Consider the following 27,892-nt stretch of genomic DNA (forward strand, 5'->3'; position numbering starts at 1 on the left):
CACACAAAGTTTTTTCATTCAGTAGTAAGATATGCTAACATATATGATCAAATTATAATTCATCAATGGACTTTTTCCACCTTATACACAAGCTTATAGCAAAGTGCTTATTTTCCTTCTCATATTCCTCCTCCATTTCCTTTCCCGTAAAGCAATAATGTGTGATTATTTGTGTTCTATATCATCTGTATTCCACTCTACGATACAAAAATCTATAGCTCTAAACTGATCGCAATCACCTAGTCGTGTACCCATAAAAATAACACCGAAATGATCCGATGTGATATCCTATGCACCATTATTGGGTACGGATAAAGAGATAGAAGGATAGAAATATAAAGATCATTTATTTTTTTAATGTTCGTTTCATGGTGAAATTGAATCCCACGCATTTTTTTAAGTCTTCCGTAGGTAGTGTAATGATCATTCCGTAGTGCATTTCGTAAACGTGCTGGAGACCCTGGGTTCGATTTCATAGCTCTTATATTTATTTAATATTACCCTAAACTGGTATCTGAAACGCGGGAGTGACCATGCCTATGAAGCCATTAATAAAGAACGATCAAAATAATGCTGCGTACGATACAGTGAATAAGGGTTAGGAGAAAGGAAGGAATAAAAAAATATTTTCACTTTATTTCTTCATTATTTATATTTTTCCTCGTATCACTTTTGTAATAAAATTCTTTATGTAGGTATTGTTGTGTTATCGTTAGTTTTTGGGAATATAATTTATAATATTAAATATCAATGTTTTGATAGACTTTAGTTATTTGTATCAAACTTTCAATTAAAATAATGTATGCACTTATATCGGATGTGGCTAATATTTGACCCGTTTCAAATCTATGGGAAAGTATGTAGTTATTTTGATCTTCCTGTAGCGAAATTCGATAGTGGTAATCTAACAACGTGCATTTTCGTGAATTTAACCAAAATCTATTCTCAATATTTTGAGTGTTTCCAAATTTTTATTTACAAATTTGGGATTCGCTTTATTTAGGATTTTTTATACATGGATTTTTTATTAATATCGCACAAAGGTGAAGAAGAATATTAAAGTCGTTAAAGTAGTTAATAAGAAGTATAAAAATCCTCTAGCGCACGACTATGATACCCGCTCACCTGCAATGAAGGGATGATGATCCCAAAAGCGAACAGTAAATATCTAAGTAGAACACTTCAATACATATTTGCATCCATTTTTAATCTTTTGCCGACGGAGTTCAGAGGGTAAAAATATGGAGCAAAGGCAAAGTAAAGGAATAAATAAACGAGAAAACGATCAAAAGTAAATATTGTTAAAAAAAAATCTTTTTTCTGTGCACATTGTATCAAAATATATAAAAATAATAAAACAGTATTTAAAATATATAGATATATATTTATATATCTAAACATATATATAAATATATAATATATAAAGGCTTCAGAATTAGTGCCCAGAGTATGATTTTTTTAAAGGATAATATCCTCCTGTTTTTTTGTCGTATATCAGAACCTGAGGTGGCTCGTTGTGTGTCGGGTGCAGAGCATGGCTTCTATCTGGCGACGAATAAACATTCCCTTTTCTATCACGAAATACTCTCTTCTTTTGTATATTCTGTTTCCTGTAACGGAAGAGCGGCCTGAACACAATGTTTGAAGCAGTTTCCATCATATCATCGTCATCTCCGACATAGTCGTCGCTTTCATCTTCATTATCCTCAGATCCTTCAATAGTGTTGTCGTTGGATGCTGTGTCAATAAGTTCGTCATTTTCTAAAACTTTGTCTGAAGGTCCGCTCAATTCTTTACCAAGTTCAATACTATTCTCTTGTTTGTCATCTAAGGGACTGATTTTTTTAATATCTGATGTATCCAGTTCAGATCCATCGTCGAATGCATAATCATCATCGTAAAAATCTGATGTTTCGCCCAATTGAGTACCTTCAACCAGCAGTAATTGAAAAACCACACCAATCTGCAAAAAAAACATAGGTACTTATGATTACTTCGTACTTGGAGATGAGATAAAAAAAAATTAACCATCACGCCTCTTCTTTGCAGCGGTAGGCAAAGTGGATAGAAAGCCACACCAATATGTCTTTGCAAACAATATTCGCCTCTTTCACAGTCATACATTTTCTCATTCATATACGCTGATTACTACGACTCCTGATCACTTTAAAGTAGGTATTTGTAATCGTTGATCAAGTATTTGAAATCGTTGATATTTCAACAGTGAATTAATTTTTTAAATATTTTTTTATTTGAATTTTACTTGGTAAAATACAAAATACCACTTTTTTATAAAATCAATTGTGACACGTATTTCAATTCATTGCACATCGTTTTCAAACGGTGTTTGAAAATGATGCAGAATGCATCAAAACACGTGTCACAATAGGTTTAAAGAAATAGTGGACTCAATTAATGAAATTATTTTATTTATATTAAGGTTATACAGAAATCATGTGCATATAGTATGTATTAAGTGTATTATTCACAAACAGCATATCCATCGGAAACTTATGGATTTATGAATGGTTACAATATACATTTTTTTACATTAAAACATTAATAAATAAATTATTTTCAATACAAATATAAAAATAAAAATAAAACTTTATTTCGTTTTTCATGGAAATTCTCTACTTTTTTACTTTTACTTTTCTTTAGTCAAAAGAGCAAAAAAAAAGTTTTTTTAGTCCTTGAAATGTTTACAGTGAATCAAATTTCATCAACGTACTTTTATTTTGTACAGTAACAATCATTTTTATTTTAACATATTTCTTATCAGCAGGTACAAAATGTTTCAGAATTATTATGAAATTCAGAAGTACATTTTCGTATGTATTTTGTAGTCATTTATCTTGCGGTTATCGAAAACCGCGACCTGACTACGCCCGTCTGAATAATATAGATTATTAATATCAAATAACATATTGTGAGTACAATAACAAAAAATGAGTAGAATAAAATCTCGCACAAAGTAACATTGAAATGCTTAAAGAGAAAAAATATTTAAAAAAACTAACTAACTAACCATCACGCCGCTTCCCCGCAGGGGTGAACAGAGAGAATAGAACGCCACACCACTCTGTCTTTGCAAACATTCTTCGCCTTTTCCACGTTCATGCATCTTCTCAAACATACCCGCCGATTGTTACGACTCAGTTATAGCAAATAAAAACCTATCAGCGGAAGCTAAACTGGCAGTGCACAATAGAGTCCCGGTTCCAACTCTAATGTATGGGAGTGAAACATGGAGTTGGCAAAAGAAGGATGAAAGTTGACTGATCTCTCAGAAGAATGTGGGACAAAACGATGTATGATAGATGTTCGAATGGTGAAATAAGGAAGGAATGCAAAGCTGAGATAAGCATTATTGATAAAATTAAAAAAAAAGGTGTGTTGAGATGGTTTGGACATGTAGAACGAATGAGTGAGGAAAGAACGGTAAAACAAATTTATGAGGCGAATGTAATTGGAAAAAGGAGCAGAAGAAGACCGAGAAAAAAAAATTTCATTAAATAAAACTCAGACATTGTTTTAAACCACTTTTATTGTTGGTACAGGTATCTTCAGGTATGGACACGCAAATGTCTAATTATTTAATTTCTATTTTTAATTAATGTTTTACTTAGTAAATACAACTATTTCTTAAAATCTACTGTGACACGTGTTTCGATGCATTCCGCATCATTTTCAAACACCGTATGCGTGTTCGATGCGGAATGTCTTAAAATCTACTGTGACACGTGTTTCGATGCGGTATGCATCGAAACACGTGTCACAGTAGATTTTAAGAAATAGTGGTATTTACTAAGTAAAACATTAATTAAAAATGGATAGATTTTTTAATTGACTGCCGAATCAATTAATGAAATTATTTACTCTCTAGTCTGGAAGCGAAACGTGGACAGGGCAGGCAGAATGGGGGCGGCTAGAGGACTTTGAGATGTGGTTCTACAGGCGCATGTTGAGCATTCATTGGTGGGAACATGTAGGGAAAAACAAGGTTTTAAGTAGAGCTGAGGAGTCTAGATGCTTACTAAATAAAGTAGCACAACAGCGAGCCAAATCGATAAGCCATTATATGAGACACTCAGGCCTGCTTTTTAAGATTGCAGAAGGCGTGTGCGACGTCACAAAACTGCAGAGGACGACCTCGCTTAACCTAAATGGACCAAATTATCTCCGTCATGCTTTGTAGCGGGTACGCCGAGTTGAAGGGACGAGCGGACGATAGAATCGGGTGGAGACTGACCATGAAAGAAGCAAACCAATCATCACAAAGATTGTAACCCACGAAGAAGATAAAATGTGCCACAAAATATCTACAAGTAACATCGAAGAAGAAAAAAGTAAAAATAATATTTATTTCCTTATTATCGAGCATTGTGCCTTTGAATATGGTTGTTAAGAGGTGCAAAGTAATGAATAAACATTCAATATGGACCATTTCAGAAGATCATAAACAGATTTCTTGTTTTGTTAAACACTTACCATGCAAAGTTTGCAAAATGTCTTCATTTTAATGGATATCGATATCTCCTTCAACATCAGGTGCACTGAGCGTCTAAACCATATATTTATTTATTTATAATTATTTTTGATTGAGACTTAGGGAGAAATGACTCAAGCATATATGTGGTTTGTTACAATTCACAACTAACCTTCGGGAATGCGTTGCATTCATATTTATAGGAAGCTAAGCGGTTACGATAAAGTACTAAAGTATATCCGGTGTGTGGATTAAAAGAAAGAATCCACACGTTTATGCGAAAAAACGTATGTGTTTATTAATTAATACTGCTGTATTCAGGTACGCTTAAAAGTGTTGTTCGAAGGCAAATACAAATACTCACCTGCATAATGACAGTAGCCAAAGGAATTTAGCACTTACTCGTTATCATATCAACCAGCAGAACTGCAGCATGATCATCGTATGAAAAGAACAAAGAGATTGTTGATGTAATTCTTAAACCTATACCTTTGGGTATCCTACCTCTGTATCCTGCCCTTGAGCCAGGAGCTAGGAACCGGGAACACACCAAATTCTTCAATAACCAATTCAGTACTACAACTTTAATCCGCTTGCAAAATTATCATCCAAAAAAAAATTTAACTGCTTATGGTTTTTCTGCATTAAACATTTCCAATTTCATCGTTATTTTTAAGTTTTATATACGTTATATACGTATGATAATATGTATTATTTTTTTAAAAATAAATAATATAATATTATAATACAACATAAGACCTTTAAAAAAAATTATAATGATTACAAGATGTTGTTTTCACCAATTTTAATATAGTTTTGTTATATTATACTCGTATATACGTATAACATAACATAAAATAAAGAAGAACAAAAATAATTTTTGTATACATAAATGGAAGTGACGTCTTATATATTTTTACAATTAATATTTTAAATATATTTTTACATTTACTATTTTAAATACAAATCAAAATAAGAATATACAATGTTTCGAGAGTTTTTAATGAGAGAACATATTTTTAAATTTCTTTCTTAAATACACTTTACATATTCCTAACTATAGTTTTTATTTTCTTCATTCATTTCAATACATAGTATCCCTCTGTAAGTATAATGATGCCATCCTGTTATTGTTTTTAATTTACTAAAGTACACACAAATCGTATGGCATTTACCCCAATGGTATAAACTCGTATGTAAACTCGTATATTTATGTGTATTATATTATAGATATATGTTTGATGGAATAATAAATATATATATATTTATTTATTTATTTATTTAAACTTCATGTACAGAAAATAAAAAGTACATTGGCGGGCTTATTGCTAAAAAGCAATATCTTCCAACCGACCAAAGACGGACTAGTGATATTGATCAAAACGTTTGATACCATATATAGCCGTTTGCAATCAGTGGGCAGATAGTACTTGAACAATTAAAAAAAACATAAATTACAAATTGACATTTAAAAAGAAACATAAATTAACAAAAGACGATAATAAGGAGGGCAAAGGAAGAAGGAATTTAGGGAAGGAGGTAGAGGGAGGAGGTTTGATCGACAGTTAGGATTCTAATGACAGATAGTAATGTCTCAGACGTTTTTAAAAGTTAATACATATTATTGTCTGATGTAATAGATTTTATCAAAAAACTAAAAAACAATTAATTAACAATTAGAAAAAAAAGTATTCTAGGATTCTAATGATAAATAGGTAGAATTCGGTAGCAAGTTTAAGAAAGAGAGGAGGGGTCAGGGGAGGAGGAGATGGACAGTTAGGGTTCTAAGGTAAGATAATGATGTTTCAGGCGTTTTTTGAAGGTTAAGATAGAAGGTGCATTTTTTACATGTAGAGGTAGTTCATTCCAGAGTCTAGCCGCTTGGACAGTAAAGGAATTACTGAGGAATGCTGTGTTGTGGCAAGGAATGGAGAGATATAAGGATATAAATATATATATATATAAATATATATATATATATATATATATATATATATATATATATATATATATATATATATATATATATATATATATATATATATATATATATATATATATATATATATATATATATATATATATATATATATATATATATATAAATATATATATATATATATAATATATATATATATATATATATATATATATATATATATATATATATATATATATATATATATATATATATATATAAAAATATAAATATATATTACTATCCTGGCAAACACTTCCTGCACCTTTAAAAAAAATCATAATGATTCTTTTGTTAAAAAGGATTTGAAAAATGTCCTCGTCTAATTATTTTCGAAGTGTGCGTGAAATCATTCAACAAATAACGGTTATTTACGTAAATAACGTTTTTTTATTTGAAAAAAAAATCAGACGTATTAGACGAGATAACCTTGTGACCACCAAAATCACAAATGTGAGGAATAATAATTTTCAAAAATTGTTAAATACTCCTATAATATTAGTATTTGTTATGTAAATTAAATCGTTATATTTTAAATAACCGTCATTATCTACTTACAAAAACCGTTTAGTTGGTATTTATTTTGACATTTCAGGATACATTCTTGGTAGACCCTAAAAAATAATACAATATCAAACGGATAACAGAAATGTTATCAATGGGTCCATAATTAGATGTTCAAATTTTCAATCGCTACTCGGTGCACATTTCATTAAATAAACACACACATACACACTCAGTTTATATATATATATATATATATATATATATATATATATATATATATATATATATATATATACATATATATATATATACATATATATATATATATATATATATATATATATATATATATATATATATATATATATATATATATATATATATATAATATATATATATACATAAAACCTACAAAGTTTATCATTTCCATACTATGTAAATGAGTAAGTGCATATAATATAATATAATATAAGTGCGCAATAATGTAATCACAGTTATTACAATGTTCTCATCATCGTTCTATTTGTCATTCGATTGAAAGTACTTTACGCTCTAAAAAAACACATACCTTTGCATATCGAGTGACCCACAGGTCTAACCACAGAGATAAATTTTATATCTACATTTTTTTATACTTGCGTATTTATTAATTGGTCGAATGAACGCTGACGTAATACGAGCATAAATGAATGCTGAAGTTATACGAATTATAGGAATATTACATATATTTCGATATAATAATATCAATACCACTATATTAGCCAAAATTTTCATTATGTTCTCCTCAAATTGCATCAATGTGTCTATGTAGCTTTTAATTCTTACTATTTTCTTGTTTTATTTATTTCTTGTATTCTGCCACTGATTTTTTTGAAGAATTGATTTTCTAAATGGGCGCTGAAGAATCACCAGTTTAACGAATTAAAGGAATATTATGTATATTTTGGTAAAATAATACCGGTCATTAAATGTCCATCATGTGTTACTCAATTCACCTCAAATAATTGCATCAAGACGTTTAATGAACTTTATATTCTTACTATTTTATTATTTCTATATATTTATTCTAATTCTGCAACTGATTTTTTTTGAGCAGATTCAAATATTGTGAATCTAATTAAAAATAATTCAGAGAACTCACTGTCGAAAGATTTATCTATGAAATATCCAAATATGCAGTTAGGATAGTTCTGCATTCAGGTGGCAATATTAGATTTAACCGCCAAAGGATCATTGACGCCTAGTATTCGTTAATTCATTACGTAATTTTCTCTAAATCCAGGTTACATTTTACGTAATTGTTTTTTTTCTTAAAACACAGTTTTTGCATTGAAAAAACAAGTGTGTCTTCGAAATAATTATATGGTTTTGAAAAAAAAAGTTTTTGAAAGGAAAGGAGAGTATAAAATAGAGAGAGTAAAATATATAAAAATGTTTTTCCTATGTGTATTCTAAAAAAAAATATCCAATTCACATTCTTTAAAAAAATAGGGCGTGAACAGACATGTGACCTCTCCGGAGGTCTCCGATGGAATGAATTCTGTGTTTGCGAATATCCCCTTAACCAGAATTTGATCAAACTTTGACTTTCAATAACTTCTATTTTGAGATGTTAATAAAAATATGGATCTACATATCGCTTACTCCTTTCAAGAACGTCATAAATCAAAAAACTTGATTTTTCAGGAGAACGTTTTTAAAGTTTAAAAATATAATACAATATATAAAAAATAAATATCAAGCCACTTATTGAACTTTTTACCGTGTAACATCTTTTTAGGTAAAACCTAAAGGATTTCCTCCATTTGAAAAAAAATTAGTATTTTTAAAAAAATAATTAAACTACACCTTTTCTTCACAATGCAAAAAACAACACTTTTTGCCCTGTAGCGGGTAAATATTAAGTTTAAAATATGCTTCTTTTGCTGGAAAATTGTATATTTTCTGGGCATTCCGGAAACATGCACAACTAAAAATTGCCGATTTTTGATTTATGACGTTCTTGAAAGGAGTGAGGGATATGTGTTTGAGGCACATTGTCGCATACAATAATGGATGCGTATGTAAGCATTTGAGAAATTAATGTCACCACAATAGGAATGCAGTTTAGAAATCCGGATCCATTTCTGACCTTTAATCGATTTTTTGATCAAAAGTTCATTCATGAAAATCCGGCATATGAATTGCACACAATTCGGTATCCGTATTGCGAGCGTCAAAAATTGCTAATTTACTAATTACCCATTCCTCCTAATTGAACGAAATGAAGATACCCCCACTGTCTTTACGTCAGTATTGTCCCTAGGGCGAAATGCAATACGTGCACTGCCAAAACGTATTTTGTAATAGATTTGCAAAATATGCAGTTTCGTAAATTAACTGTGATGCGTTGGTCCAAAGCATATAAATTAACTTTAATGTAATTTGTCACCAGTATCAGTTCAGAAGTGACTCAAATCAAATTAGTGAATACAATAGTAAAATTATTCAATACGAAATGAAGTGCTTCCAGTCTATAATTTTGTTTGGGGTAAGCCGACCATACTGTAACTACTATACTAATAACTAAGTGTTAGAATAGAGAATTCTCTTGTAAACTTATAATATAAATTATTTGAAGAACTATGTAATGCAATCGATATTAAAATATTCAATAATTCATTTTACTTTTTTTATATTTAATATTTTTAGACATTTGATTCATTAATCGGATCACCTTTTTTTAATAAAATTTAACCATCAATTTAAAAATTATATCGTGATGACTTTGTAAAAATTATAGTAACGCAAATTATGGGACGCAACAGATGTAATTATTAATTTTTAATTTAAGTTATACATACTTAGTAAATACCACTATTTCTTCAAATGTACTGTGACACACGTGTTTTGTTGCATTCCGCATCATTTTCAAACACCGTATACGGTATACCGTATACCGTAAACGGTGTCTGAAAATGATGTGGAATGCATCGAAACACGTGTCACAGTGGATTTTAAGAAATAGTGGTATTTACTAGGTAAAACTTAAATTAAAAATCGATAGATTTTACCACAAAGTGACTGACGAATCAATTAATGAAAAGACGTAATTATTTGTTAGACTTATTTACTTAATTAGATTACTTAGAAATATTAGAAATTAAAATAGCAATTAATAATAATTTACAACACACAAGTAAACGATTTTTCTAAAAGTCCGTTATTAAATATATTTCCAATCACTCAACATTCCTGATCCCTTTTGACTGTGACTGCTAATCAACACAAAAAATAAAGCCATTTGAGATCTACCCAAGCTCTTTTGACTAACGGCCAAAATATTTTGAATTTTGTTAAGAAGATAGTGTTTTACTATTAATCAGTCTTGAAAAAAAAGCGGTTAGCTTCGAAACCGGTAAACATTATAATTAAGTTATAATAAAATTTTATAGAGATTTTAAAATACAGAAATATAAATTATACTACTTTGATTAGATCGCTTTGGCAGTGGTGCCAGGCAATTGTTTTCACTTGCCATCCCACAAGTGGTTCAACAAGGAGCCAGACGCGGCCCAGAATGTGGTGGTCGTGCAGCCGGTGCAGCGAGTGCAGCACGTGGAACCTGTCCTCGTGCAACGCGTACAACCAGATCCGGTAAATCTTTAGAATACCTTACCACTTATCTGTTCTGAGACCCTAATACTCACCCCCACCTCAAACCCAACTCTTTACTTAATTCATCTTACTTTTTTTTCCATATTCATATTGTTTCTTTTTTTTAAATATAATATTCATTCATTCAAACCCTTATCCGCACCCCAATGGTGCATAGGGCACTGCATCATATAAACGCAGTGTTATCTTGATCATTAACATGAAGGAAAGGTGATCAGCCCTCCGCTTCAAGTACCAGTCCAAGGTAATATTGAATAAATATGACAGTGAAAAAATCACTTATATTTATTTTACCCCTCTTGAGAATCGAACCCGGGACCTCCAGAACGGTAGCCGAGCGTGCTGACCATTACACTACGGAGGCGGACAAAATATGATTTTTGTAAAAAATATAAATTTTGTAACTATTTTATATTATAGTTACAAAAAATATAATAAATTAATACATTTACTAGACATTTCTACTTTTAAAATATCATAATACTACTTATGGAGGTCCTCACCAAAACGTTACATTTCGATTATAAATGATTTTAAGTAATCAGGAATTCTACCTTGTAAAATTGGTACCTTTTGGTGCGATTTGATGATTTTATATTGGTTTAACACAGGATTGGTCACGTTTAGTCACAACTTTAATTAAGATTTCGACAAATAGTAAATATAACAGATTTGCATTTAAAGGATTTTTTGTGCAATATTGGAAATGTAACTTTTTGGTGAGGACCTCCACAGTTACGCTGTTCCTCTACAATAAAGAAACTAAGCTTTTGTGCTTGCGAAAGACTTACTCTCATTGTTTAGTGTTTATACTTATGAATGATGTAATAGTATTTTTTCATTTGCTTTATTTATCTTGTAATAAATAATGTTTTATCATTTTATCATAAAATCAGGCAAAATTTTATCCACCGCCCATTCAATTTTAATTAAATTTTGGAGATATATCGAATGAGTTTTCACAATTCATCATTATTAAGGATTATGTGCCTAATTTTATACTCTGATTCATACATTTTTATTTAATAAATTTAGTTTCGTGCCCATAATATTGATGATAATCGTTTTTTATGCATTTTTAAGCCATCATCACTGCTTGTATAATACAAAACAACATTATTTTTATAAATCGATTATAAAGTAAACTAAAGGGAGTTCTATAATTTAAGTTCAATAACTTAAAAAATATATTTACAATATTATTGTGTTCTTAAAAAATGGGTAGTTGAATAATGTTTCGAATATTTTTTTAGGCTGAAGTCGTCGAAATTCAGAAGCCGCACCATATCTTTGCCCTGTGGAACCACGTCAAGTCCAAAACTATTACTCCCATTCAAAAATTCTTTGAGAAGAAGGAATCAATTCCTGTAATTACTGTTCCTGCTTTACCCGATTTCAAGTAAGTACCATATAACAAACAATAAGGATTTAAAAAAAAGTTGAGTCTGTCCAAATCTTTGATCACAAATCTGGATTATTTCTCATTTATGATATCTCAAGAAAGATAAAGGAGAATACGGAAATCTAGGTATTTACAAGGATTACAACCTGTTGGCTGGTTTAATTGATCACTCAATACACGTGTAACATTCACCACTCTATCCATGATTGACAACCACACTACTCAAATTTCGGAAGTTCAAATGGAGTATTTTAAGCTAGGATCTATACATATAATCCTTGTATAAAAGATTTAAGACAAAAGATAAATACCCAGACTTCTACATTCTTAATCATTTTTGATAAAATATCAATTTAATTTTATTTTACCTACAACTCTTATTTGATGAGAAAAACTTATTTTTTTTCACTAATAAAAAAATGAAATTTTTTGAAGTTGAAATTTACTGAAATCAAATTTATAGGGCCAAAACACTTGTGTGAAAGGGTCAAAAATAAATATTTGATCATTTTTGTCTACAGGGTGTGGCCGTCTCTAGGATTCTCCCATTACAAGAAGGTCAACTATTATCCTGTCAAGGAGCACGTGGTGGAACCGATCCCAGCTCAAGTAGGAAGCACAGCCCAAGTAGTGAACACAGGCTACACAGTCAACACAGTCCATCATGTGAATGTGGAAAACGACAAGAAGGAACAAATCTCGGTGGAACAGTTCCCCTACCCGCCACAGCAGCAGTCCATCTACCCTTCGGCGGACTACCCCCCTCAGTTGCCTGCCTAATTTATAAAAATTCCTTCCCCATTTAAAAGTATCACGGTATTGAGAGATTCTCTAAAGCCTGAAAATTCAACATCAATACTCCACAACAGGGCAAATTAAAAATTACAATTTTTGAGATTTTAAATCGCGATATTTCTCATAAATAGGGATTCAAAATTATATATATATATATATATATATATATATATATATATATATATATATATATATATATATATATATATATATATATATATATATATATATAAATATATAAATGCATATATATATATATATATATATATATATATATATATATATATATATAAAAATATATATATATATATATATATATATATATATATATATATATATATATATACATTTGACAAGTAAAGAAAACACTTCGCGTAAGTTACTTAATTACTTTAAACGATTACGATAAAAAAATGTGATCTTTAATATCTCACATGATATTATCTATTATTTTGTGTGAGGGTGGTTTAAGGGCATTAAATGAGTGTTGAAGGACGTTAAAGTCCTGTGAAATTCCTTATCCCCAGGGAGTCCGTCTAGACTACCAACAATTCTTTAGTCGTTTACTCATGATTCATTAAATGCTGTAAATTGTGTTTTAAAATGATCTGTACATACAATTAAATTCATGATTACGCATTTAATTAATATTGAGTTTGTTATAATTTCTACGTGTTTAAGAAAAGTGTTCGGTTGAAATTGAGTTTAAATAAAATTATGTTTAATAAATGTTATTTATAAATAAAAATAATAAATATTCATTTAAAAATGAAAACGTTTTTGTTAATTTATTTCGAATTACTTTCCTCTACCTATTGGTGTAAATAGCACTGAATATACGAGTACATGTCCATGTAAAATTAAATTAAATAAAAATAAATTAATCAACTTTAAAAGCAACTTAACTTTATTCTAGTGCATTGAATTATTTTTTTAAATATATAAAATAGGTCAAATATTTAAAAGTGAATAGGTTAGACGTCGAGGTGAAAAGTATGCAAAAGCAAAGTGGTGTGGTATTCTAACCTTATTATATTTGTAATAGGTACTTATATGACATTCGGATCAAAACGACTTTAACCTTTCAATATGCGTTAGTAAATATCTTAATTTCCAATTGCTTTATTGCGTCATAATAATAATTACCGTAAAAGTTATTGGAAATATTTAATAGCAACAAGTATGGAAAAACAATAAATATAGTATTAAACATCTTGTTTTAAATATGCCCGCGGAGCAGACTTTCCGCTTCATTATGAGTTTCAATCTGTTAAATAATTAAACTTCTGGCATTTTAATAACAAGGCGGTTTTTTTTGCTTTGATTAGCTAAATGGTAAGAAGATTTTATAATGGTAATATTACTAATATGTTAATTATACTAATATGTCTGTAGTATAGTAGATACCGTTAAAGAGGATTTGGGTTCGATGGTCGTTAGAATAAAAGTATGCATGTGTATGTATATATATATTTAAATATATATATATATATTATATATATATATATATATATATATATATATATATATATATATATATATATATATATATATATATATATATATATATATATATATATATATATATATATATATATATATATATATATATATATATACATATATAAATATGTATATATATATATATTTATAAATATATATATATATATATATATATATATATATATATATATATATATATATATATATATGTGTATTCACTACTATATTAACGGAGCAAAAGGCAAAGGTAGAAAGGTGTTTAATGAAGAATGTAGAGGAAAAACTAAGGAATAATGAAGTTTGATAGACAGTTAAGATTCTAATGATAGAAAGTAATGTTTGAGACGCTTCTTAAAAGTTATCAAAGAAGGGACATTTTTTACAAGGAGAGTAAATTCATTCTGACCGCTTGGACAGAAGGAATTACTGAAGAATGATGTGCTATGGCGAGGAATGGAAACTTATTATGTTGTAATACTTAGATTCCGTGTACCATACCCAGATACGTAAACAAAATATGTCATAAGTATTAATACCTATTCGTAATAATGTTATTGAGTTTAAATAGGGGTTAAATGTTATCACGTATAATTATTCAAAATATTGTTACACATTTATTAAATTTTAATCGAAATCATTAATTTTCCACGTAAAACAATTAGATAAGAATTTACTTTCTTGTCAACAACATTAAGGATTCCAAAAATATTTCCGCCATTTTTCAAGACTTTTGGAAAATTCGTAATGAATAGAAAGTTGGAAGAAGACTGAACTGGAAAATGTATGAAAAATTGCTCATCATAAAAATCTCCAGAAAAAAATATTGTGGATTAATTACAATTATTTCCCATAAACGTTCACCAAGCATCTTAAGAAAACCATGCCATACCATATAATGGAAAAACAATGAAAATGTACAAAACCAGTCTAATTTAAATTTGACTGATAAAAAAATAGTGAAAATGTATGTACCATAGGTTAATATAATTTTTTTTGTAAAATCAAATGCCCAAAATTTATTACAGTTCTGTTAGTTCAATAATTAACTGCATATACTATAATTATATTTGTACTTCTTATTCTTCTTTTAACTGTTATCCACACTCATTGATGTACAGGGCACTGCACCGTATCGACACAGTGTTATCTTGATCGTTATGTGCATAAAGCCAAAGCGATCCATCCTGCGCTTCTTGAACTGGTCTAGAGTGATTTTAAATAAATATGATAATGAAAATTACGTTTAATTTATTTTGACCTCCCTGGGAATCGAACCAAGGATCAAGGACACGTATATATAAATGTTATTTAACATAAATAGTACTATGTGGTAAAATAATATAATTAAAAAAAAATATATTCCATACAAACATTTACACAAAAGTTGAGGATTATATGTTTTGGACACTATCATATCCCAAATCTCACCAACTGTGCCGATACGCAGATATATTCATTTGGGAAAATCTTACGATTTAAAGGCTTTCCTGTTTTACTTTACGATTACGTACACGTATGATGAATTCAAAACTTTTTCAATTAATTGAAAAAGAAAAAGATCAACGATTGAATAACAATGGATCTTAATAAAGATACCTGTAGAATAATATGCGACGAATGTATTAAATTGTCATCATTTTAAGTAATTTTCAGATATATAAAATTTTAATTGTTTTTTAGATTTTTGGCATCCCTGATTTTTGCGAGACATACTTAATATGTATTAAATTCAGATTGCACCGAGATTATTTCTAGAATTCATATATAAAGACAAACAACCCTATAATCTTTATAGTCTTCAGCTCTCCCAGTGCCAAAGAAAGATCAAAATGAAATTCCTCGTAAGTTCTTATTTCTTTTTCATCTCTTTCTACTTCCTCAATTCAACTCAATTTTATTTATTTATTTAAACTTTTTCATCCGTTTCTCAAAAAAATTTTCAGTGTGTCTTATACATTTCAAGGTTTTATTTTAAAACATATTGTTTAAAGCTATACATTTTGCTTGTTTGTTTTCAAGTTTGCCAAACGTTGAACTAACTTTACATTTGATATGCAACTACATGCAAATATATATATGTATATATATATATATATATATATATATATATATATATATATATATATATATATATATATATATATATATATATATATATATATATATATATATATATATATATATATATATATATATATATATATATATATATATATATATATATATATATATATATATATATATATATATATATATATATATATATATATATATATATATATATATATATATATATATATATATATATATATATATATATATATATATATATATATATATATATATATATATATATTTATATATATACATATATATATATATATATATATATATATATATATATATATATATATATATATATATATATATATATATATATATATATATATATATGTATATATATAAATATATATATATATATATATATATATATATATATATATATATATATATATATATATATATATATAATATTTATAAATATATATATATATATATATATATATATATATATATATATATATATATATATATATATATATATATATATATATATATATATATATATATAAACATATTTATATATATACATATATATATATATATTTATATATATTATATTTATATATATCATTATGAGTTTCAATCTGTTAAATAATTAAACTTCTTGCATTATAATGACAAGGCGGTTTTTTTGCTTTGATTAGCTAAATGGTAAGAAGATTTTATAATGGTAATATTACTAATATGTTAATTATACTAATATGTCTGTAGTTTAGTAGATACCGTTAAAGAGGATTTGGGTTCGATGGTCGTTAGAATAAAAGTATGCATGTGTATGTATATATATATATATATATATATATATATATATATATATATATATATATATATATATATATATATATATATATATATATATATATATATATGTATATATATATATATATGCATTTATATGTATTTATATGTACGCACATACTTATATGTATATAGCGGAAACCCAAAAATCCAGAAAGAACAAGATTTTCAAGAGAAAAATTTGTAGGAGAATTTTAAAAATACGCAGGATAAAAAACACAATTAAAATTACAAAATGATTATATAAAATCTAATATTTTTTTATTGAAATGTCAATAAAGTAATCAGTACTGTACCTGTATTGCTACTTAAGTACTGTTATATTAGCATTATACAAACATGATATAAATTCAAATACAAAAAAAATATGAATAAAATATAAATACAAAAAAGATCCCACAAAGGCATGGCCTGTGTGTGGGTAAACAATATAATTTAGGTCATAGCAAAGGACTGACAATAATAAATAGATATTATAAGAAGTAGAAATAGAATAAAAGTGTTAATATAAAATACAAAATACTTTACTATCAGTAAACAATTTTTTTTAAACAAAATAAATAACTTAAACATATGAAACATAAAAATATGAAAAAGTAAAAGCAAAAAGTTAGCAAGCATGAATTACATGAGTGATACGTCTTCAAGAAAGAAACAACTTCATATACTTGGTACTTTTTCAGTAAAAATATTATGCTGCTGGGTTCGATATGCTGTAGAAAATTGCCATTATCATTATGTCTCATTTACGTGCAAACTTTTTTCTAATGAGATTAAATATTTTGTTGTTTATTAGTTCTTCGCAACCTTCTTCGTTCTTGCCGCGTTCGTGTATGCCACCCCCTACGGAGGCGGAGAACACCATGGACCAGTAAATGGTGACATTTTTTATTTGTTGCTCATATTAATTAAAATATACTCTATATCTCTAACGAATATGACATTATTTTCCGTTAATCAGGCCAAAAAATAATACAATAACATAATAATATGCTTAAAATATAAGCTTATATTTCGTATAAGAAGCTTTTTATTATTAAGTATTAGAAGTTTTAACAAAAGATTAAATATTGGTGTGCAACAAATTACTAGCTTTTCAATTTCTTTTGAATTTTATTTCGAATAATCATAACTTTTTCAAAAGGATTGCTATTTTTTTTTTAAATTGGCAGTAATCTCCAATTTTTATTTCTTCCGGAATTCTTTTTTATAGGTATGTTTTTGTCAAAAGTTCCTAGACTTTTGATCATAAAATGACATGCTTTCGATTTATAAATCTGTGTATTGATAAAAAGTTTCTTATCGACTAATTATTTTCGCAAACTGATCAAATTTTATATTTACAGATCATGGACCATCACATGGAAACATCGGAAATGGTTAGTAATTTTATTAATTTTTATTTGAAAAATAAGTATTGTATTTATTATATTGCTATTGAGAGAGAGAGAGAGAGAGAATTTGTGATGCAAATTTAGGAAGAAAATTGAAGAAAATGAAGACCCAGGAAGACTTGGCATGATTAAGTATTTCAAATAGTTAAGTGTCAGGAGTTGGAATAACCGGAGGGTATGTGTGAGGAGTTGCACGAACGTAGAAGAGGCGGGATTTGTTTGCAAAGACAGATTGGTGTGGCGTTCTTTTCTGTCTGAACCTAACCTTACCTGATAACCTTAAATTCCTTACGGTTATGGAATTAATCTTTTACTTCTTCCTGACAGACCCTCTCTTGCAAAGCATATTTTTGTTTTGTTTGCTTTATGAACTAAGTTGCGAAAATTATGGAAAATGTGAAACGAAATTGATACCCAATTTTTCTGGGAATTTAAATGTAATAGCTTTAAATTTCCCTGTCACTGCCAATCTAAATTAATACAAGTTTGTAAAACCACCACCAAATTTGATAGAATATAGTTACATAATACGTACTTAGTCTTTGAGATTGAAAATCTTATTAATTGTACCATTTCCTCTCTCACAGCTCATGGACCTAATCTAGGTCATGGCCAGGTTGGAGGAGGTCACGGAGGCCACGGACTCCACGGCGGGGACAGCCATGGACTCCACGGAGGTCACGGAGAGCACGGAGGTCACGGAGAGCATGGAGCCGGCCATGGTGGAGTCCACCACGACAACTCGTGGCAGGAGCGCGGCCATGGTCATCATTAAGCCTTAACAATCGTCTAATAAATTAGCCAATAAAATTCCGAAATTTTGACCAATTTTTTTATCCGAAAACAACCATACTTAACAATAAATAAGCCATATTGTAAATAACCAAATTGTTTTATTTTTTCATCAATCTTAGATGGTCACCTGGAGTGTCCCTTAGAGACAAGATAAAGAGTTCAAATCTAATAAATGTATTCAATAATCATTATACACATTACAAACTAACATTTAAGGCGTATACATTGAAAATATAAAATAAAAAGTAAGCAAGAAGACTCTTGTAAAATGTAGAAGAATCCCGCTTCGGAATACCGTATCAGACACATGGAACAGATCAATATCCGGCCTAATAGTGTTGACGCATTCGTGGAAGCCTGGGTGTGACTGACATTAATAGTAAGATAGAGGAAAGGCAATAGAGATAGTATGAGCACATAGGACGTGGAGAATCTGTACATATTGTAAACCAGGCGATCGCCATGGATCTTCCTCGAAAGACATCTAGAGGAAGACCAAAAGTTCATATATGCTACAGAAAGACAACATGATTCGAAGGCGTGGCCTGGGTGATATATGATAGAAGGACTTACAACCTGAGGACGAGAAGAGCTGACCCCAACAGTCTACAAAGACGATAAGTTGGGATGGAGCCAGGAAGAAGAATAATAATTCTTTTTACTAACCTATTTAGTTGTATTAATTTATGAATTATGTTTAAGAAATAAAATTTTTAGAGTTCGCTACCCATTAAATAAAAACCGAAGATATAAAGGTGTTTTTTTTAAGAGCTTAAGAACTGTAAATAACAATACAAGACAGAAATATATTTCGGATTTTTATTTTATTTATACAGTCTGGTAGATAATTTTATGGCATTTATTTTTTTATATGATTTCCTGCATATGTCAGCCGCGGCTACGAGATACATGGTCCATTTGATCAGTCCAATTTTTCAATAGTTTTTCCAGTAAACCTGGCCGTATAGCGTCAATGGTGGTTTGAATACTGGCTTCCAATGCTTCAAGAGTTGCTGGTTTGGCGGCAAAAAAAAAATGACTCAACATAGTCCCATAAAAAGTGATCGAGAGGCGTTAAGTCGCACGAACGAGGGGGGCAGCTAACAGGACCACTTTTGGAGGTAAAGTTGTCACCAAATTGATTTTGCAATAAATTTATGACCAAGCGCGCTGTATGGCACGTTGCGCCGTTTTGTTGGAACTAAATGTCATCGATATTTAGCTTATTAATTTTTGGAAACAAAATCATTCAGCATGGCTCGATAGGCCTCGCCATTTATCATAAGGGCAGTTTCTTCCTCATTTCGAAAAAAATAAGAACCGATGATGCCGCCAGCGTGTAAACAGCACCAAACAATCAATTTTAATAGATGTAATGGTGATTCGTATTCCCAAGTTCGATTCCCGAGAAGGTCCAAATATATATTTGACTTTTCACCCCGATATTCGTTTGGATTGGTACTTGAAGCGCCAGATTGCTCACCTTGCCTTCATGAAATTAAAATATCACTGCGTCAATACAATGCAGTGTCCAAAGCACCACTTTTTACATCTCATCGACGCAGTATTATTTTGATCGTTCCTAACATGAAGGCAAGGTCACTCCCCCCCTTCAGGTACCAGTCCAAGGAAATATTGAATATATATTTGAGTGATCAACAATATTATTTTAACCCCCCCGCCCCTGGGAATCGAACCCGAAAGCTCCAGCACGGTAGCTAAACGCACTTACCATAACACTGTAGAAGCGAATAAAAATGTACCACTGGGAGCGGATAAGGGTTAGAAGAAGAAGAGTTATATTGTAAACAATGTTATACGCTTAATGTGAGCAACTGATACAGAAGTACGATCAATCTCCCTAAAAAGTTGAGATACGTACTGCGTTTATCAAAGGAAAATTGAAAGGGGTTATTTTTTTAAAATTGTGTTTTAATTTTAAATGACTTTTTTATAAATGTAAAAATACAATTTAAAAAATTAACCACTTATAACGTTCCTTCTGATAATGCGGTAGGTACCTATCTTAACGTTATAGGAGGTTTAAATGTACTTGTACAAATTATAATACCTATTTCAATCAATCAAACCGAAGACCAAATGTTATCAAACCACTTGTGTATATTATAACGAGATAATATTTTAGTATTCTGTATCATCAATACGACTGCATCACACAATTTCCGTTTACTTGTAATGAACTTGATTTTATGAAAACAGTATTCGGAATTCCCATTTTATGTAAACAATTTTATCATTACTTCGATTACCGAGAAATTATCTTGATAAGTACTACCCAGATGTGTTTTCTTTGACCCTTATCCTAACCTATATGGTGCATAGGGTACCACATCTGATCGACGCTGCGTTAACTTGGTCATTAATTACACACTGTGACTTTGGCGACATAGACTTAAGTTTTTTTTTGTTTTTAATTAATGTTTTACTTAGTAAATACCACTATTTCTTAAAATCTAAAGTGACACGTGTTTCGATGCATTCCGCATCATTTTCAAACACAGGTGTTTGAAAATGATGCGGAATGCATCGAAACACGTGTCACAGTAGATTTTAAGAAATAGTGGTATTTACTAAGTAAAACATTAATTAAAAATGGATAGATTTTACCACAAAGTGACTGCCGAATCAATTAATGAAATTAAGTTTTTTATTTGAGCTATTTTGACTATTTTATATTGAATAAATAACATATTTGTCGTCAAAATTACAGTCAGTAATTAATGACCAACGCAGCGTCGACCAGATGTGTTGCTCTATGCACCATGTGTTCAACTGTTCCACACAGTTTGTATATTGTGAAGTTCCTTGGCCACATCTGAATTAATTACCCATTCTCATAGTTTGAAATAGGCTTTCCCTTTTCCCGATTTTGCTATTTCAAAAGGAAATCAATCAATATTTATGTATAAAATACTGGAAAACCATCATTCTAATTTTTGAAGTATCTATGTTTTCAAGACTTCATATAATACCGTCTCATCTTATTTTATACGACGTGACGGAATGCAAAGTTAACCAATGTTTTAATATTATAACTAGGTTTTGAGGTATAATCATATGAATATCTTACTGCGGAAAAGACGCCATGGATTAGTTTTTCAACTATTGTAAAAGGAAAATCGAGAAATCAAACAACGCATTATCACAAAATCACACCATTGCTTATCCTAAATTAATGTAAAAGTTCACATGTCGCTCACTCATTTCAATAACGTCATATATCAGAAAACTTGATTTTTCAGGGGATCGTTTTTTGAGTTTAAAAATATAATAAAATGTATTAAAAATATCAAGCCACTTATTGAACTTTTTACCGTGCAACAGATCTTATTAAGTAAAAGCTGAATGTTTCTTCTCCATTTGAAAAATTATTAAACAATACCTTTTCTTCAAAATGCAAAAACAACACTTTCTGCCCTGTAGCAGGTAAATATTAAGTTAAAAATATGCCGCTTTTGCTGGGATATAGTACATTTTCTGGGCATTCCGAAAACACGCACAACTGAAAATTGTCGATTTTCGATTTATGACGTTGTTGAAAGGAGTGAGCGATATGCGTATTTCTTAACCCTTATTCGCACCAGATGGTGTATAGGGCACTGCATCATATAAACGTAGTGTTATCTTGACTATTGACAAATGAAGGAAAGGTGATCAGTCCTCTGCTTCAGGTACCAGTCAAGGGTTATGTTGAATAAATATAAGAGTGAAAAATCACATATTTATTTGACCCCCCCTAGGAATCGAACCCGGGACCTCCAGTACAGTAGCCGAGCGTGCTGACCATTACACTACGGAGGCAGACCATATAATAATTCACCTATCTAGTAATCGTATTCAATTTAAAAACTCACCTCTGTACCTCGTGCTGGTTTAACGATTTAATCTTCCATATTCTTTGTGACACAATTTTATTCAAAAATATTTATTTAAATGAAAAAATTCTGCGTACGCTTATCGGTAAAAAAAAATTAGTCCGAATAGATAAAACGTAGAAAAATAACAGTCAACAAATAATAACCAATACATGGACCCTTAAATAATATTGTAATCTCCAAGTTGTATCATCACTCCCCTTTAACCTCTAGCTTATTGTAAAAATAATAGTTTCGTAATAAGACAAATATCAGGGTTGGCAAAATACAAATTTTAAACGGTAAATAAATATTTTAGTATTATTAATTTTTAGTTAATGATACTAAAATATTATTTTAAATATTATTGGCGTATTAAAGTCAACATTTAATAAAAAACATCTACTCGGATTTATAGATATTTGTCTGCCATCGTTGTAAAAAGAGTAGTTTTACTATTGAAAAAAATGAATATAATCAAAAGGCATATTCTTTAAATAGTTAAGGGTCGAAAATCACGGAAAATTACAAAATCAATAACCTTATATTTTTCCTACTATACATAAATAGTGAGAAAGAAAATTTAAAATATGAACAAAAGTACCTACTAGGATTTTGGCATATGAGATAGATATTTTCATCGTCAAATAAAAACCATTCATTAAACAAAATATTTTATAAAATAAAAGATGATTTAAAGGGACTACTATTTTGTTTAAAAAATTAATATCATATTTATTTTATGGTTGTGGTATCCTTGATTGTTTCGACCTATATGTGATGCTTGGAAACCCTGATAATGTGCACCGTAAGATGAATATTACGTACTACGTTTATTGAGACACTTCATATATAAAGACAAACCATCTTTTAATCATCATAGTCTTCAGTTCTCCCAGTGACAAAGACAGCTCAAAATGAGATTCCTGGTGAGTGCTTATTTATTTTAAATTATATTTTACCATTTTTCGTAATGGCTTTGTTCCTTATTCAAACCATGAAAAAATATCGGAGAGTATTGGAATTCGTTTCTTGAGTTTCATAAAACATCATTTTTTTGTAAAATAATTTAATACGAAATATCGGTGATTTTTAAAATCAATATTATTTTTATTAATTGGCAATTAAACAGTAGCTATAATATTTAACATGTACGTAATAATAAATAAGTTATGTTTTTAAATAACACTACTACACAGAATACATTTATTGTGGAACAGGTGGATTACTTCTAATGTTACTTCCTCCTATTGTTCAAACAGAGGCATATCTCTATTTTGTTAAATGAATGATCCTGAGACAAAAAACTTATCACTTATCAAACAATTTAAATATCATAGTCTGTTAGTAAACATAATCACTATAATACTCCCATATCGATCATTTAAAGAAAAATAACACATCTACACTTGTATCTATTTCTGAACGACAAAATATGATAGCTATTTTGCATGGGGTGATGTACATATACATATCGTAGTCATACAGGAGAAAGTGACCAACTGCATTTTTTTACAAAAACGTGATTATTGACTATTTGATATCTTACTAGCTTAATATTGCCATAAAAAAATCCCAAAGCGATTTTAAACTTGGAAGTATAATATATTGACTTGGTAAAATGACTAACTGCATTGATGTTTATTTTCTTGCCAAGCAAAGGTGACTTAAATAGCCCTCCTGAACATTTTACGTTTTGTTCGTTGGTCACTTTCTCCTGTACGACTACGATATATGTAAATGAAATATTTATTATGGCAAAGATTTAAAAATAATAAATTAAAAAGTACACTGTAACTTATCTTAAAGATAACGTTTCAATTAATTGTGATAATGATTGCATACATAGTACATAAAAATAAATATTCCTTAAATGCCTTAAAAAACAGATCTCAGTTAGGATTTTGTATTTTGAAATAATGAAAATCGAAGCTTTCATCTCCAATTTTTTATTGTATTGGTAACAAGTTCTTATCGGTACTGTTGTTTCATCGTACATAATATTTTTTAAACTCAAACGACCTCTATTAATATTTATTGATATTTTAGCTGAACATTATTCTTTATAAAACAATGTAAAATTCCCGGTTGAGTATAAAATAAATGTTTTATTTTTAGTTCTTCGTAACCTTCTTTGTGCTCGCCGCGTTCGTGTATGCCACCCCCTATGGCGGCGGTGGACACCATGGGCATGTGAACGGTAACCTTTTTTTTGTTGATAAATAGGTATTTTCCCCCGTAATTCATCAAAATAAGAAAGCACCTCCTAACAAAACACACAAATCACAATTAACACACTTTATGGAAACGTATACAATAGATACAACATACAAAACACAGAAACTCATCAAACAAAACCTTACATATGCATACATCTTTTGGTCAAAAGAACTTTGATTACTAAGCAATGAAGTTGTACAACCTGTTTCCATTATCCATAATCTCTTACCCTTATCCGCACCCCAATGGTGCATAGGGCACTGCATCATATAAACGCAGTGTTATCGTGATCGTAAACACATGAAGGAAAGGTGATCAGCTCTCCGCTTCAGGTACCAGTCCAGGGTAATATTCAATAAATATTAGGGTGAAAAAATCACTTTTATTTATTTAACCCCCCCTGGTAATCGAACCCGGGACCTCCAGAACGGTAGTCAAGCGTGCTGACCATTACACTACGGAGGTGGACAAATTATTATCCATAAAGTCATTAAAAAAACTAAGTTTAAAAAAAATATTTATAAATGGATAATGTAGATGGGTAGATCTGAAATGGATCACATAATTCGGTCATGTCATTTGTATTCGATTGCATGTCATAAAAAAAAAATTATGAAGTTTTTTTTTTAAATAAGTATCGTAAAATACGCCCTCGTGACGAAAAACCCAGTGACGGCACATTATTGTAATTTGTATTTTCTAAATATATTGTATATGTATGTGATGAAATATAAATAAATAAATAAAGTGTGCATTTTTAACGAATAAATTAAAACTGTTACAAAATATTATTGCATGAGACTTAATGCAAAAATACTTCGTTTTTTTTTTTATCAATTATGAAATTCTAGATTCATTTCGGTAATTAGCTCAACTCTATCAATCAGAAACTCCAGATTCTTCAAATAAATGTTTTCTTATAAGCAATATTTTTTCATTACAGATCATGGACCATCCCACGGAAACTTTGGAAATGGTAAGTATTTATCAGCATTTTATTTAGATATATAATACCAAAAAAGACTAGCCAAAATAATGAAGGAAAAAAATTGCTTCGAGCTCGAGAGAGCAATTTTATATAATATTATATTCTATAGAATTTTTCCATTGATTTTAATTTTATCTAGTTCATTGACGTATGGGCATGGCTTTTTTAATAAAAAAAACTCGCTTCATGTCAAGCTTTTTAATAAAAAAAATTATTGAAATATCATTTAAATATTCATTACAATGTAATAGTTGTAAGACCACATATGGCTCAGCACTAATTTATAAGTTTCTTCCTAACAGCTCATGGACCTAACCTAGGTCACGGAGATCACGGCCACATTGGTGGAGGTCACGGCCAGATTGGTGGAGGTCACGGCCAGATTGGTGGAGGTCACGGACACGGCGGCGGTCACGGACACGGTATCCACCCCGACCAAGGACACGGTCACGGGCACGACGGAGTTCACCACGACAACTCATGGCAGGCACGCGGCGGGCACGGTCATCATTAGGCCCTTACCCAAAAATATAAATTCAATAGCCGATTTAAAAAAACCCGCAATTTTTTTTCCCGAAGACTAAAAATCTAATTTCATGTTTCTTCTAAAATAAATTGACAGATTTATAAACTGCTCTACCTGTTGGTATTTTTATTTGATGTCTTATCCTTATCCGCATCCAATGGTCCATAAAGCACTGCATCTGATCGACGTGGTGATAACGTGATCGGTTATTCTCATACATAACATAATCGCAAGGTGATCCAATCTTCCGCTGCAGAAACTCGAGTCTAGAAGTGAAATATATTTTATAGGATACAGACATCAGTGAAGGAACTAAGGGTGAAAACTGAAAATTTGAACGAAAATAGTGGAGGAGTTAGCACTACTAATAAACAATTTTATTCAAAAAATAGTATTATACAATAGGAGCAATGGTTAGGGCAACCTGGGTCACATATTTGTACGGTTACAAATTGTGTTAGTTAGGCATTGCTAATGTTTACAACACCCTCGAGAGAAAATTTGATAATTTTGCATAAAACCTAGACATCGCACAAATACGATATTAAGAATAAATTCACTTATATAACTTTAATTTTCGGGCCTTGTGGTCTGAAGGTAATATTAATTTTTTTTTCTGAAAATCGTCAAATAAAATCAATATAACGTGTTAATTTTAAATAAATATTTACTCCGCCTAAGCTAAATTAATCGAGCTTTAACTATGGGAAGGTTTCAAAAATAAAAACAAAATTTAATAATTATGGTAATTGAATTTGTAAAAAAAGTATGGTGTTTTATAATTGTCAAGAGAATTTTCAAGTAGTCCAAAATATCTCATTAGTGATAATAAATACCTCAA

General features: G+C 29.6%; 4 protein-coding genes across 4 annotated transcripts; 3 read left to right on the forward strand and 1 right to left on the reverse strand.

Moving 5' to 3' along the window:
• Positions 1 to 1,363: 1,363 nt before the first annotated feature.
• LOC148311805 (uncharacterized) lies at positions 1,364 to 4,662 on the reverse strand. The gene is made up of 2 exons (XM_088278352.1): positions 4,492 to 4,662; positions 1,364 to 1,963 (listed from the first exon to the last, which is right to left on the reverse strand). Exons 1-2 carry the CDS (start codon positions 4,546 to 4,548, stop codon positions 1,436 to 1,438), a joined length of 585 nt encoding a protein of 194 aa, XP_088134478.1. The 5' UTR covers positions 4,549 to 4,662; the 3' UTR covers positions 1,364 to 1,435.
• Positions 4,663 to 9,425: 4,763 nt separating this feature from the next.
• On the forward strand, positions 9,426 to 12,963 carry LOC148311806 (uncharacterized). Its single transcript, XM_088278382.1, has 4 exons — positions 9,426 to 9,504; positions 10,452 to 10,610; positions 11,885 to 12,030; positions 12,555 to 12,963. The coding sequence occupies exons 1-4, from the start codon at positions 9,472 to 9,474 to the stop codon at positions 12,811 to 12,813; spliced, it is 597 nt and encodes a 198-aa protein (XP_088134508.1). The 5' UTR covers positions 9,426 to 9,471; the 3' UTR covers positions 12,814 to 12,963.
• A 3,159-nt stretch (positions 12,964 to 16,122) lies between these two features.
• Positions 16,123 to 19,530, forward strand: LOC148311807 (uncharacterized). The gene is made up of 4 exons (XM_088278353.1): positions 16,123 to 16,172; positions 18,050 to 18,131; positions 18,600 to 18,632; positions 19,235 to 19,530. Exons 1-4 carry the CDS (start codon positions 16,161 to 16,163, stop codon positions 19,420 to 19,422), a joined length of 315 nt encoding a protein of 104 aa, XP_088134479.1. The 5' UTR covers positions 16,123 to 16,160; the 3' UTR covers positions 19,423 to 19,530.
• Positions 19,531 to 24,129: 4,599 nt separating this feature from the next.
• On the forward strand, positions 24,130 to 27,164 carry LOC148311808 (uncharacterized). Its single transcript, XM_088278377.1, has 4 exons — positions 24,130 to 24,246; positions 25,436 to 25,517; positions 26,481 to 26,513; positions 26,828 to 27,164. The coding sequence occupies exons 1-4, from the start codon at positions 24,235 to 24,237 to the stop codon at positions 27,037 to 27,039; spliced, it is 339 nt and encodes a 112-aa protein (XP_088134503.1). The 5' UTR covers positions 24,130 to 24,234; the 3' UTR covers positions 27,040 to 27,164.
• Positions 27,165 to 27,892: the final 728 nt, after the last annotated feature.

The sequence above is a fragment of the Brachycentrus maculatus genome, unplaced genomic scaffold (genome assembly GCF_059751285.1).
Source record: "Brachycentrus maculatus isolate JH-2025_06_01 unplaced genomic scaffold, ASM5975128v1 h1tg000056l, whole genome shotgun sequence".
In the NCBI taxonomy this organism is placed as follows: domain Eukaryota; kingdom Metazoa; phylum Arthropoda; class Insecta; order Trichoptera; family Brachycentridae; genus Brachycentrus; species Brachycentrus maculatus.

Coding starts and splice junctions, on each gene's coding strand:
- LOC148311805 (XM_088278352.1), bottom strand. CDS start 4,548: ATGTTGAAGGAGATATCGATATCCATTAAAATGAAGACATTTTGCAAA. Junction 1,964..4,491: donor CATTTTGCAAACTTTGCATG/GTAAGTGTTTAA, acceptor TTTTTTTTGCAG/ATTGGTGTGGTTTTTCAATT.
- LOC148311806 (XM_088278382.1), top strand. CDS start 9,472: ATGAAGTGCTTCCAGTCTATAATTTTGTTTGGG. Junction 10,611..11,884: donor AACGCGTACAACCAGATCCG/GTAAATCTTTAG, acceptor ATATTTTTTTAG/GCTGAAGTCGTCGAAATTCA. Junction 12,031..12,554: donor CCTGCTTTACCCGATTTCAA/GTAAGTACCATA, acceptor TTTTGTCTACAG/GGTGTGGCCGTCTCTAGGAT.
- LOC148311807 (XM_088278353.1), top strand. Junction 18,132..18,599: donor ACACCATGGACCAGTAAATG/GTGACATTTTTT, acceptor TTATATTTACAG/ATCATGGACCATCACATGGA. Junction 18,633..19,234: donor ACATGGAAACATCGGAAATG/GTTAGTAATTTT, acceptor CCTCTCTCACAG/CTCATGGACCTAATCTAGGT.
- LOC148311808 (XM_088278377.1), top strand. Junction 25,518..26,480: donor ACACCATGGGCATGTGAACG/GTAACCTTTTTT, acceptor TTTTCATTACAG/ATCATGGACCATCCCACGGA. Junction 26,514..26,827: donor CCACGGAAACTTTGGAAATG/GTAAGTATTTAT, acceptor TCTTCCTAACAG/CTCATGGACCTAACCTAGGT.